The sequence below is a fragment of the Phoca vitulina genome, unplaced genomic scaffold (genome assembly GCF_004348235.1).
Source record: "Phoca vitulina isolate PV1807 unplaced genomic scaffold, GSC_HSeal_1.0 scaffold76, whole genome shotgun sequence".
In the NCBI taxonomy this organism is placed as follows: Eukaryota; Metazoa; Chordata; class Mammalia; order Carnivora; family Phocidae; genus Phoca; species Phoca vitulina.
This window is the reverse complement of record NW_022589779.1, coordinates 1,537,284-1,552,337: the sequence shown is the minus strand read 5'-3', so window position 1 is coordinate 1,552,337 and position 15,054 is coordinate 1,537,284. Positions and strand designations below refer to the sequence as shown.

General features: G+C 33.9%; 1 protein-coding gene across 16 annotated transcripts in view; it reads right to left on the bottom strand.

Moving 5' to 3' along the window:
• Positions 1 to 15,054, bottom strand: part of PPFIA2 (PTPRF interacting protein alpha 2) — a 469,533-nt gene that overhangs the window by 371,579 nt on the left and 82,900 nt on the right. For 11 of the 16 annotated variants that reach the window (XM_032393724.1, XM_032393725.1, XM_032393729.1 and 8 more), the window contains one exon: positions 11,536 to 11,589. The exons of the other annotated variants lie outside the window; for them this stretch is intronic. In XM_032393724.1, coding sequence (XP_032249615.1) covers positions 11,536 to 11,589 — 54 coding nt within the window. The remainder of the gene's footprint in view (positions 1 to 11,535; positions 11,590 to 15,054) is intronic. 16 annotated transcript variants of the gene reach the window in all.

The following is a 15,054-nucleotide window of genomic DNA, read 5'->3' as shown; positions in this document are numbered from 1 at the left end:
TGACAGAGAGAGACACAGCGAGAGAGGGAACACAAGCAGGGGGAGTGGGAGAAGGAGAAGCAGGCTTCCCGCCGAGCAGGGAGCCCGATGCGGGGCTCGATCCCAGGACGCTGGGATCATGACCTGAGCCGAAGGCAGACACTTAACGACTGAGCCACCCAGACGCCCCTAAAGTACTTTTTTTCTTATAATTACAAATCAACAGTAAATAACAAGACTATTTCCAACAAGGAGTTGTTTCATTACTCTGAGCTTCTCAAATAATAATTATACTGGAAAAATCATTTCTAAAATGTTTCTTATCACATTAATCATTAGTGAAACAATATGCCAAAAGATCTCATAAATGTTTCCCACATTCAGTATTATTTTAAACCTAACTTTCAGATGTTAGCCTATAATTCATGTCTTTTCTCACTTTCACGCTTAACATAAACTTTTGCATGTAGGAAACCACATTCAAATGTCCCGTCTAATTAAGTAGTTTGTGTTGAAATATAAATGATTAAATAGTTCTAATCAGTAATACATTAATGAGTAAGAAATAACATAACATGGGAATTATGGTACCATATATGCTAACCATCCCATTACTCTCATGATAAAATTCCTGCATATGAACGATCTTTCAGTATTTTGGCTACATATTCATGCCATCAATATTTTAACTGACCATTCTGACAAGTTAAAAATAGTAATTAATTGGTTAGAGTGAAGTTGATTCCTTTCTTTCCTATTCCCTATCCACCCTGGTATATACCCACCTTCTATGGAGAACGTCCTTTGTGATTCATCAAATTATTGGGTTAAATTGATTTAAAATTAATTTACATAGACTATTGCTTTTCCTTCTCCAGTTAAAATATAGCATACAATCCAAGTCAGTCCTTTGCAATGATCCCACAATATTTAATGAAGACTTTCATTTATATAACAATTATAGTGATGAACCCTAACAGAGGATTTGCACATACAATGTATTATCAGAAGTATTCTGTGTAGTAACTCATTATATATAACCACCTTGTGAAAAAGATTTTATTTTTACCTTTATCATACAGTTTAGGAAACTGAGGCACAATGAAGTAAATAACTTGGTCAAGATTACATACATACTTAGGAAGGGGCAGAGCCTAAAATCAAATTGAGGCCACTTTCCAGAGCCAACACTCTAAATCACTATATCTTATGTTATTTTCCATGGATTACAAAACAATTCAAATTTGGATTTACATAAAATGTAATGTGTATACTACATTGTACATATATTTAAATTTTGTTTATTTTTTGTAAATTAAAGTCTGAGTGACATCTATATGTATACTTGGTATGAATTATTACAGAAACTTTCCTACCAGTTAACCTTTCTCATCTTTGTGGGACACACAAAATGTTAACCCTTCTAAGTCACCAAGTCTCTCTAGCACATTTATCGTAGTGTTCTATGTTCACTCTTCTCTATCCTACTTTCCAGTCTTATCTTCCCCTCAAACTTTTACTGTGCCTTCTGAAACCCCTATTTTACAGTAAACAGTCTTTCCTGTGTATTTTATCACTTTGTTGAAGGAGACCACCATCACTTTATCTTAACTGAAATGAATTTATGTAACTTCATGGGTAGCACCAACATGATTGTGTTCATAATTTCTTAGCTCGCTTCAGACGGTAAAGTTGGCACCTTTCTTGAGAGCCATTAGAATTTCCAATCCATTACTCCTCCAGTCTCAAGCAAAACAATCTCTACTTTGAGACCCACACCATTTCATTATTTCTCCCCCGCTTTACCATTCCTTGTCATTAATAACTATAAATGATATTCTCTTTCCACAATATAAATGACTTTATTTAATTAGCTGAATTCAATTTAAACGAGTAACTGTATACAAGTAACAGATCTAAATAAATACCAACTTCATTTTTCACCCAGCCTTGCCATTAAATATGCTTTGTCATATATTACCTCCCCATGTCTGACTGCTTGAGCTTGAGCACATTCATAGCTTTCTGGTCACTTAGAGTTATAAGAATAAGTTTTATTTTGGATTTTAAGACTATTTCAGGTTAAGAAATTCTAATAAAGCCCTGTATCAAAACTTTAGTTTCTTATTCAACTCAAAGTTTCCCTGATCATTCCGACTTAGGACTGAGGAACTTGTATTGGGAAGAGGGAAATGATTCATTTTTTTTCACCTGTCTTCTGTCTTCTCATAGGACTTCCTTCTAGATTAGGGCAGGGATATGAAAAGGGATTACAGAAAAAAAAATAGGCCAAGTCTTATATGACTGGTGACTTAGATAGGAAGCAAATATCTAATTCATTGATTATGCATGTCCCCATATTCCAAGAGATACACAGTAATTTCTCCCTTACATCTATTCCATGGAAGCACCTGCTGATTTAGCTGCTGAATAAATACCCAAACATGGAGATACGATTGGCTCCTTCTTTGAGTCATTGCTTTGGGTTCACCTTCATTTGATTTAGAAGAGGCACACCCTTCTCCCTTTCAAAGGGTAAAAACCTGTAGTAATCCCTACAGTTGAAATTCTGCTGATGCCTTTGTGGTCATCTCTTAGGCTCAAGGTGATGATTCACAGTGGCAGGACTGATATTACTGTAATTATTACTCAGTAAGTCTTTGGTGAGTATGTCTAGCACTTCTCCATAGAATGTGGGGATATTTATCACCAATTGTACTATGGTTCGGGGCTTTCAGTAATATCTTGAATCAACAATGGAAGTTTCATTTTTATCTTTTATACTCTGCCTTTTTTTTTTTTGCCTCCCTTATTTACTGAAGTTTCCAATACCTGGTTCACAGTTTCACCCTCTGAAGACCCTTTAGCATTATCATTCTTGTTTCATTAATTTGTGCATTAAATACTTACTGAAGGCCCACTATGTCGAAAGCATTGCATGCAGCTGTAAGCCAGACAGAAAAATCATCCTCTCAAGGGGCTTATGTTTAGTGATATTAAGCAAGGTAAGTAAATGAGATATACAGTATCCAAAATATATCCTTCTGGGTTTATATTGCTGTTATTTTTCCCAGTGGTCAATATTTGAATTTATCCATGAGTCCTACTTCCTTCCCTACCATAAGGTTCTATTAATACTGCTTTTGTAAGGTTTTTACTCTCTGCTATTTTAATTCTTACTACCATTACCATAGTCTCAGGACACTGGTATAATCTCATTACAGAATTACTGTAACATTCTTAATTTCTTTCTCCATTCAGTATTCTAGTTATCATTTTAAGCACACAAATGTAATCATATAAATCATGTGCTTAAACTGTATTGTTCTCATTCATTCAAAAGAGGTAAAGACCCTTACCATACAGAGTTTTATATTCTAGTAGAAGAACACAAACAATAAACACATAGGGGCAAGAAAAGAATATTGGGTGCTCCTGGATGACCTCTCTGTTAAAACAGCATTTTAACAGAAACCTAAAGAAAATGAGGGAGTAAGCCATGGGGATATATCAGGAGAGAACATGCCAAGCAGAAGGAATAATAATAGCAAGTGCTTGCCTGGGTAAAGGGTAGCAAATTTTTAGTACAACTGAAATGGAATGAGATATGGAAAAATAAAAAAGGTAGAGGAGTTCCTAGAGGTACAATAATGAGAGAAGTCATGAAGGGTCTTAGAAACTACTCCATTGGCTTTGGGAATTTTATTCTGATGGGAAGCTGACAATGATGTAAGCCTAGATGTGACATGATCTGACTTTAAGAAACTTAACCTGCTTGTTTCACTGAGCATGTGCATGTGAGAAAGGATGGTAGCTTTGACCAGGCTGGTAGTTTTATAGGGTTACCAAGAATTGGTTGGATTCTAGATAAATTATGAAGGTAGAACCTATAAAATGACTCTGGGTCTTGATTTTTTGAAACAGTAGCCATGAACTGATATGGGGGAAAACTGCAAGAAATTTGTAAAATTACAGTGAAGATCAGAAGCTCAGTTTGTTAACTTGTTATGCTTTAAATTCCTTTTTTGAATATATAAGTGGATATGTTGGATACACAAGTCTAAAGTTCAGGGAAGTGATCCAGCCTACAGATGCAGTTATTAGAGTCTAGATGGCATTTAAACTGTAAAACAGGTTGGGATTATCAAGGGAATGAATGTAGCAGGAACGATTGCCGGACCCACAGAAATGATCCAACCAAAATTGGTCTCTCAGTTTCTTGGCGTCATCAGTTCCAGTGCACTTCATTCCCTCTGTACTTCACCCATTCCCACAACCTCAATCTGGATCTTATTAGCACCTAGAAGTGTTTTGGTCCTGAAATGCTTAAATCAAGCATCTTACTCTCTCACCATAATCTTCTATCCTTCTTCCTATACCCACTGCACCTGTTTTTCAAGTTTATTGAGAACTCTGAATCCTCTGTTTTATCAATCCTTTCCTATCTTCACTACAATTCTTATTCAGCTTAGACTCTGGGATTTTTGCTAATATTCTCAATTCTCATATCCTATATTGGCTATTATTCCCTCCCACTTCTTTATTTATTTATTATGAGCTCTCTTATCTTCTCACTTGGAATATAATTTTTGGAGATGACATCATCAAGTCCAATGGCTTCAGTTACTAACTATCCTACATGTCCAAATCGATGGCTATAAATGAGATCTCACCTCATTGATTCCAAAATCACTCATATATTCCCAGTTTGGTCAGCTCAACTTAATGTGTCCAAAACTGAACTCATCATCCCCACTCCAAAAGTGCTCTATCTCATGAGATTCTTGTCTCTATGTATGGAACTTTCATCCACTCAATTGCCAAACCAGAAAGTTCAAAAGTCAGCCTTGACTTCTCAGTAAGTCTCATTCTCTTCCCTCTAAACAATCCCTTATTCTTGAGTATTCACTATGTCCTTATAAAAGCCTTCTAAAGGAGAGAGTTGATTAAATGATCTCCTGTTTAAAGACTTTAATGGTTCCTCATTCTTAGTATAGAGAACAAATTCCTTCCATGAAATTTCTCATGTTCTTGCCCTGGCCTAACCTAGCCTTCTCTCTTTACCACTACCTCCCACACTCCAGCTTGTTTCATACTCTAGCCACAGTAAGTTATTTTCTCATTTTTTGACCTATGCACACACTGTTTCCTCTGCTTAAAATGCCCCGCTCTCCTCAGTTGGCAAACTTCAACTTATCCTATAATTATCAAGTTAGACAGTATTTCCTTCTATTCACCTTCTTTGATTCTCTAGCCCCTTTCATTCCCAACAATTGGATTACATGGATTCTCTTTCTTATTTTCATATCATACTGTGTCTACTTTACATTGTAATTATTTTTACCAACCTGTCTACTCCACTATATTGCAAGATTCTGAAATGAGAAACTGTGTATTTTGTATCGCTGTATTTCCAAAACCTAAACAAATGTCTAGCACATAATGTACACTCAAATATACACTGAATTTTAAATAAACAAATAGAAGAATGTAAGTATGTAATACAGAAATATAAAGTCTAGGTTGAAAGAAATTATATTAGATCACAATGCAGATTTGCATTTTTTTATTCCCTTATCTTTTATAGCAAGTAAGTAGAACATTGCCATTTTTTGAATAATCAAATTAAAATTGGTTTTGAAGACATTCAAATTTTAAGACCATTTACAATTTGAAAAATATATAATCTGGTCTAAACAGCAGCCTCAGGAAAATAAACTTGTTTCAAATTCTGCAGGGTGTTTACCCAAATTGCTAAGAATCATCAAGAAGACATTAAAATGAGAACAGAAAGTACAAAAATATGGAATGTACAACTCTGCTTCCTCAATGGGGAAAAAATTAATAGAGCTAGAGAATGTTCAGGGCAGTGTACATAACAAACCCAAGGATGTGGATTAAAGGAGTATTCACTTATTCACCACACTTTAGAAATAAAGAGAACCATTAGCATTTGGATAAAGGAAACAGAACAATTAAAAGCACTAAGTTCTGTAAGAAGCAAATTTATAGATCTTATTACTTCAAGGTAACAAACAGAAAGAAAACCAGGGAAGAAGCTGCATAATGCCAGTGGCATTATTGCTGTCAGTTCTGGATGAGGCAAATGAGGTAGACTTCACTCAAACACTGACAACAGCACTCTGAAACAGCAGGACACTTCCACATTGAACCAATGCGTATGTTACACTGAAATATGTTCAGAAATGTGTTTCATGTGGTCTAGAGTTTGTCCCACACTACTCTTTGTTAAATCCTGTCCGTGCTGACTCTTAAAAAGAATCAGAAATGATAAGAAAAAACTAATTAATACTCAGACATTTCTTAAACCAAATTACAAAGAAAAACCTTCCTGTGTATTTTAGTCTGCATGGGTCTACTGTCATTAAACTTAAGTTCTGTGGCCAAGCTGAGCTACTAAATTCCAGTGATAGATTTAGAACTAGCCCACAGTCTGGGACAAATCCTGGCTCCTAACGGGTTGGCCAATACCTCTGTGTCTCTGGCTCATGGGCTCAAGACTTGACAGACCTACAAACCCACAGCTCTCCAGATACCAAGTGCAGTTAGTACATCTCACTAGGAGTGTTTATGCTTTGTGCCCCAGTCTTCAGTATCCAAAATCCTCTTGGCTATCTGAAGCTATGTTGTTTAGACCTTATCCTGGCCTTCCTAAATGTTGGCTGAAAACTGATCCTGGGACACTCCTGATACCTTGAGGTTACCAGTTTTTTACATTTTAATATTATTATTTAAAATTTAAAACACCATGAATGGATGTTGTACTTAGACAGATGCTTTATCTGCATCTACTGAAATGATCATATGGTTCTCATCCTTTCTTTTATTAATGTGTATCACGATTGATTTGCAAATATTGAACCACCCTTGCAACTCAGGAATAAATCTCACTTGATTGTGGTGAATGATTTTTTTAATGTATTCTTGGATTCTGTTTGCTAGTATTTTATTGAGAATTTTTGCATCCATGTTCATCAGGGATTTTGGCCTGTAGTTCTTTTTCAGTGGAGTTTTTATCTGGTTTTGGTATCAGGGTAATGTTACCTTATAGAATGAGTTTGGAAGTTTTCCTTCTATTTTTATTTTTTGGAATAGTTTGAGAATAGGTATTAATTCTTCTTTATATGTTTAGAATTTTCCTGGGAAGCCATCTGGACCTGGACTTTTGTTTATTGGTAGATTTTTGATTACTGATTCAATTTCATTGCTGCTTACTGGTCTGTTCAAGTTTTCTATTTCTTCCTTTTCAGTTTTGGTAGTTTATATGTTTCTAGGAATTTATCCATTTCTTCTGGGTTGTCCAATTTGTTGACATTTAGTTTTTCATAATATTTTCTTATGACTATGGTATTTCTATGGTATTGGTTATTTCTCCTCTCTCATTTGTGATTATCTTTATTTGGTTCCTTTTTCTTTTTAGTAAGTCGGACTAGAGGTTTATCAATTTTATTAATATTTTCAAAGAACCAGTTCCTAGTTTCATTGATCTGTTCTATTTTTTTAGTTTCTATATCATTTATTTCTGCTCTAATCTTTATTATTTCCTTCCTTCTTCTAGCTTTAGGCTTCATTTGTTGTTTCTTTTCTAGCTTCTTTAGGTGTAATGTTAAATTGTTTGAGATATTTCTTGCTTATTAAAGTAGACCTGTATTGCCATATACTTCCTGATGTTTATAGCAGCATTATCTACAATAGCCAAATTATGGAAACAGTCCAAGTGTTCATCTACTGATGAATGGATAAAGATGTGGGATACACACACACACACACACACACACACACACACACACACACACAGAGAGGAATATCACTCAGCCATAAAGAATAATGAAATCTTGCCATTTGTAATGACATGGATGGAGCTAGAAAGTATTATGCTAAGCAAAATAAGTCAGTCAGAGAAAGACAGATACCATATGATTTCACTCATATGTGGAATTTAAGAAACAAAACAAATGAGCAAAGGGAAAAAGAAAGAGAGGCAAACCAAGAAACAGACTCTTAACTATAGAAAACAAACTGATGGTTACCAGGGGGGAGGTGGGTAGGGGGATGGATTAAATAGGTGATGGGGGTTAAGAAGTGTACTTGTTATAAGCATCAGTATTGTATGGAAGTGTGGAATCGTTATATTATACACTTGAAACTAATATAACACTGTATGTTAACTAATTGGAATTTAAATAAAAACAAGAAAAAAAACAAAACACTATGGCAAATGGTATATAAAAAAGCACTAATTTAACTTAATATTTTTACCCTTTAGATTTTAATTCTTTTCTTTCACTTTATTTTTATATGTAAATATATGCTTTACACTGGAGGTTAACTTGTGATCCAGTTTTTCTGAATGAAAAACATGCTAAATGTAGACTATGTCTGATATAATTTTTCAAAGGCAGTTGTAAGGCAATATTAAACTGATAATATTTTTCTAAATGACAGAAGAGTTTTTTTCTAAGATGACTATGATTTAGAAAAATCTATAAATTCTATCTACTGAACCAATTAATTTTCAGTTTCTGAATTAAGAAAAAATCCTTCTTGTAATCCTTTTCAGATGAAGAAAGCCATCATAAAACTTGAAATTGCCCCTGAAAATCATGAACGAATGATTCTCCCATTCACGATTAGTACTGAAAATGAGACTACTTGAGTTTTCAAAAAAACTAGCTAATATTTATTGTTAAAAATATTAACGTAAATTATATTCTTGGAGTTCCTCAAATTTATTCTTACCAGGTATACAAATGTATCTATAATGACATTTGCAAATGTATACAACTTCTTGTACATTTAAAATAATATAAACTTCACTTTTTTCTCATGCTTCAAAAATAATATATGTGTACCCACAGAAAAAAAAATGCATTTTTAAAATATACCATTTACATCCCTGAGATTTCTGTTATACCGGTAAAGAAATTATTTCACAGCTATGCATCATTGTGGTGGCATTGTGAGATATGCCATTCCTTCAGCACCTTATATATTCTGTATAATGAGGGGGAAAATATAGGACCTTGAATTTCTTACCAATAAAAATTTCATCATAGAACGGTTTTAGTAATATACTGTAAACACTTATACAGAAGACCTAATTGTAGAAATGGACAATAGTATTTAGATGATCTATCATAAAGATATTTTTTTTAAAGAAAAGAAAAATTATAAACAACTTCAAATGGATTTAGATTATAATTAATGTAATCTACTTTCAGTTTTCTAACTTGGGGGCAACAACAATAGCTTCATTCAAAGTCTTATTCTTAAATATCTGAAGTAACACTAGATCCTATTACCATTTCACTGCTACTTAGACTGCTTTATATAAGCTTTATATGGGACTAAGAAATGATTTTATTATATAGTTTCTCAAGTAATATGCTCTAGATAGCTCTTTAACAATGGGGAGTACTAAATTTATGTGTACTGTTAACCCTTAATTAGATTGCCTAAACTCGTGTACTCTGCAATTCGCATGATGTTTCCCACTCTACGAAAAGGTAAAAAATAAGCACAGTATGGATTTTAGAAAATGTAAGCAGCAGTATAAAATATCCAACATCATGGTAGGGCATGGCCAAGAGAGAATCTCTATTTCACAGTATTATAAACTACACACACACACACACACACACACACACACACACGCTTCACTTTTAGCTACTGGGAATGAAGTTGATGAAGCTTGCCTTCTGTACACCATCTTTCCTTTCTGTGATCTTTTTTTCCTTTCAAGAAGCTTCTTTCAACAACTAGATTTTTATACCCACTCAATCTTCCATATTTGGAAAATGTTTTCTTGAAAGGATATGATTAACTTATTTTAACATAGAAATCATGAATAAGATTTTTATCACCCTTGCAGAAGAGAGGTATTTAATTTTTTTTAGTTTATTTATTTATTTTTATTAACATATAATTATTATTTGTTTCAGGGGTACAGGTCTGTGATTCATCAGTCTTACACTATTCACAGTGCTCATCATTGCACATACCCTCCCCAATGTCCATCACTCAGCCACCCCATCCCTCCCACCCCCCACCACTCCAGCAACCCTCAGTTTGTTTCCTGAGATTAAGAGTCTCTCATGGCTCCCTCTCTGGTTTCGTCTTGTTTCATTTTTCCCATCCTTCCCCTATGATCCTCTGTTTTGTTTCTCAAATTCCTCATATCAGTGAGTTAATTTTTTATTTGAACCAGGGACAAATCCTTTTAAAATCAATTGATCTCTAACTGTAGAATTCTTTTAGGAATCAGTGGACAGGTGAGGGTGGGATTTTGAAGGAAACGGATTTACTCTTCTAATAAAAGTTGAGTGCTATGTACAAACACCATGCCAGGCAGGAGAGTAAAATTATATCACATAAACAGTCACCTACACTACTTAAATATAAGACTGGCTGTAAATCCTGTCACAATATGCTGGCTGGTTGACTTACATTTCATCTTGCCTTAAGCTGTAATGTAATAGGTTCAGGGACTAAATATAAGCAGCTATCTGAAGACAATACATTTTTTCCCACATAAATTTAGACAATGAAAATAAAAGGAAGGGAAAGGACTAAAATATGCTGTTTAGCCTACTTTAGGAGCAATTTGATGATTAGACAACATCATGAGATATAGGAAGGAGACAGGAGAGAAAGAGGTGCCACTGAAAGTTATCTTCTTGACATCTCACTGATGTTTTAATGTGATTATGAACTTCACCTAGATACCTCGGTGAAGTATAACTAAAATTGATAACACTGGGTTCTGTATGTTCAGCATTAAACCTCACAGTGCTAAGTGAAAAGCAAACAGTAATAAAAATTTATGCATTGACTCTCTGTTGAAATAGATCGAATCATATTACTTTAGATATACACCATGAACTCATGTTTGTACTTCAAACATGAAATCACATGTTATCTTAATCAATATTTTCTGAAAGCAGGTATCACAGAAAGAACTAAGATGTTCCAATACTAGACTATCAATCTCTTCTTATTGCTTAATAACAATAATCCTTTAAAATTTTAGAACACTTCTCTAATTTTCCAGAAGCTCCCTGGATAAAGTAGAAAAGAAATAGCAATATCAAGAATCAATACTGTTGATAAAATGGGCCAATAAAATTTTTCTCAGTAACTAGAAAATATATTGCAACCCAAATCATACATTCATATCTAGAATGGTAAACCCTCGAGTTCCAAAAGTTTTGGTGTAGCCCATAGGACATAAAGTATTTACATATTCTAATGAAGATTTTATTCTTATTTTTAGAGTCAATACATAGAGATGAATTTTATGAGATATTAAAACTTTTTAAAACACCAAACAATATCTCAAATCAAGTTCATATTTGTATTAATTACTATATATTAGTGTGTGTGTGTGTATATATATACATATCACACACTATTGAAATAGCTATATATTTCAAAAAGATAGCTATATGAAAATTGTATACAAGTAATTGTCTGACGATCTGGTGTGTACATAATTCAATTTGTCAATAGTTAAATTTAATGAAGAATCTAACTTACCGGCGGATCAGCCCCTTTAGAACCAGTCAGCCCTCCTGTTAGGGATTCGATATCCTGAAAAGGGGAGAGGTGTTGATTGTAAAATGCCACTCAACAGCATGGAGAATTTCCCAGTCCCATAGTGTCATATTTTCTTTAGCTACAAAGTTAGGGCACATAGCTACATTTGTTTTCTTTGTTTTATTTTCAGACAATCTTGCACACTGTAACACTATACAAATAGCCTGTATCTAAAAATCTAGATATTTTCTCTAATTCTGTGGAAACCGGAAAAAGAATAAAATGTAAACAGACTCATCTTGAAATATGCAAAAAAAAAAAAAAAATCACTCTAGGTAGGAAGGCAATTTTGTTCTCTAAGGAGTCAAGTGAGGACATAACAGAAAAAAGAAATTTTAGTAAAACTGCAATTTAACATATTATTTGCAAGAATATAAATCCCTTGGAAAATGCTTGCCCTATAAAAATTTTAATTATCTGTAGTCCACTCTATTACTGAACTTAAAAGATAAAAATATAAACAGATACGGATAGATTAGCTATTCTTTTACAAGGTTTGATTTCTAATCTTCAGTCAGTAACTACAGAAGATAATGCCTGAATAATGATAATTGTCAAAAGTATCATACACGGAGAAACGGGTGATGCTGTGACAAACTAGAGAGCATATGCCCAATTTACAGGTACACATGAGCTTAGCCAAAACTGTCTGCTCAATGGCTGCTGGAGGAGTTTGGGGCTACATTGAAGAGTTACACTTCTTGACAAAAAGTTTCTTTCTTGTGACCCCAGTCACTTATCTGTTTGTATCTTTTTGAAAGGATAGGGATGAGGAACCTGGGAAATACAGTTGCAGTAAGAAATCAAAGATGGAAGATCACTGAGTCAAGATTGAAGGAAGAGAAAATTAAATGCCTATGATCAGAGTAACAGCCAATACCTTTATATCATTAAGAAGATTTATGCTACAAATTCATTTAATCACATCATTATTTCCCTGGTATCTCAAAAATAGGGAATCTTAACAAAAAACATGGGGCTGAAATGAGCATGTGGAGGCAACATAAAAAGCAGGAAAGGGGAGAAGGAAGGAATGATGTCATGAAAGTTTCCATCAGAAGAAGCTGACTTTGAGCAAGAACTCAATGGGTGATGAATTTCTGTATGCATATTTTATCAAGGGCCATAAATGATAAGGCAACCACAAGGAATACTTGCCAAGAAAATTGTTGTCTTCACTGGAACAAACATATTGTACATAATGTTTTTCCCTATTCAGCATCCCTTTGAAGAACTTCCTCTCCCTCACTCTAGCTCCAAAATAGGCTTATAAAAATTGCTTCAAATGAGACAGAAGTCTTATGGAAAATTAAGGTAATATGGATTTGGGAAGATATAATGGTAGGGTCCAAGTCCTTGATTCTATCATTTCAGTAACATTTGAAACGAGATGTTCTCCCCACCTGCAACTTTAAGATAAGTTTCTGGCTCTCAAAATGGCAAGATCCTAATCAATACGACTGCATTGTTGTTAAGTCTATTTGTAAAAGGCTCTCCCTCTCCATCTCGTTGAAATTCTTTATTTTAGCACCATGCACACCATAAACAATCAAATCACCTGAATTATTTGATCTAACGTGTTCTTTAACATTCCTATTAAATCATCTAAGTAACCTTATGTCCTTATATAATAAAACTAAAGTGGGAAACATATTTATAAGCTGACAAACATTTTTTAATCCAAAGATAAAGTATAATTTTTAAACCTCTTTTAGAATTTCATGGAATGAACTGACAACATTAGGTAGTAAAGTGGCTAAAATATTAGATCAACAGAAAATAAAGCATAATCACTGCACTGTTTGAAAATATACCTGTTATGACCATGACAAAAAACAAAGTTCTACTCATATGAAAAGTGATTTCCAAGCACATTTAAAATGAAAGAAAATGATGTTAAGTACATTTTAAATTAATACATGCCTTTCTAAATATAAAAACATATAAAGTACATTAAAGAGAAACACTTCTGATGTCATTATTAGAAAGATAACGTAGAAACTGATTCAGATTAAAAGCACTTTAGCCATTTACTTAATGCACTTTTTAAAGTTATACCATGAAGATTTCTTACTATCATAGCTATGAAGATTTATTGCTATCTTAGGTAAACTGAATCAATTCTCAGATTCCTAAAATTTTAAGCCTTTCATGATAGTTATCGTCTTGAGAAAAATAAAGCAAAAGTAGAATTTAGAAGATGAATGCAAAAGGCACTGATATTCATGATTTTTAACATGTTGAATTAAAGCAAACTAGGAACTCATGGCTCTAAACAGCGTACAGATATATATTCTTATTCTGATTATTCATTTAAATGAGAAATGATTTTTTGAGCTTATACGCTATTTTGAGTATAAGTTGAAAAAAAGTGTCCTACTTGGACGGATGCCCAAATTAAACACGGCGTATCTATCACTTGATGCAAAAATAAACTTTTCAGGTGTGAATAATGAGCATAAGTGCGCATGAATGCATTTATGTTGTAAAATTAATAGGTGAAATAAATAAATCTTTTGAGGAACACTGCACATAACTAAAAGTGAGTCAATTTTTTGATGGTTGTTGAATATTTTGTCTGCCAAATATAACTGAAATCCTTAACAAATCCATCTATCTTGTTATTTAGATATCTTTTTATATAGATAACAACAAAAATACATCAAAAAGTAAAAACACTGATCTCCTAGAAAGTTTGTTGGCTGACTATTATAATAATGTTTGACTAAACATTTAAAACAAACTGATTTTTTTAAGCTAGTTACAGAATTTAACTATATTATGTACCATGTTCATTTAGATTTAATAGCTTCATTTAGATCTAATAGTTCATTTAGATCTAATAAAATATCTACTATTTCAACACAGACCATGTAAATGCCTTATAAACATTAACATTACAGCCTTATAGAGTACCTATTTCTTTTCTCACTTAAGAAGTTAAAAAGTTTACATAACTTACCCAATGTCATATAGCTATTAGAAGTGGTATTACAAAACATATTTGTATACTGCAAACTTGTGTTTTTTAATACCAGTTGTAGGGGAATAGCTTTACCATGGCAATCTGGTTACCTTGAACATACCCACATGGACCATATAGGCAGAGCTAAACAGTAGGTTGGCCTACGTCTTGGTGGAATGCTCTGTCAGCCTCCTGAGAACAGAACAAGGTAGGCAGTCATATAAAGAGCTTCCATACAGCTGCTTCTCATTCGCCTCTCTGACACCAGTGAGGCATGGAACTTTCCACCTTACTCTTCCCCACGCTAGATCCATCTGCAGGCAGTAAAACTGCTGAGGTGCGCTATGGGATTGGCTCCTCCTCAGTTGCCTCTCCCTCCTTGTTGTCTGTCATCTGGTCCATCCAATTTAGTGTCGTCCTGTGGGACTAGGGAGCAGGCTGGGTGAGGCAACTGATGACATGTCTAGGGTATACAATTTAGGGAGGCATTCGTT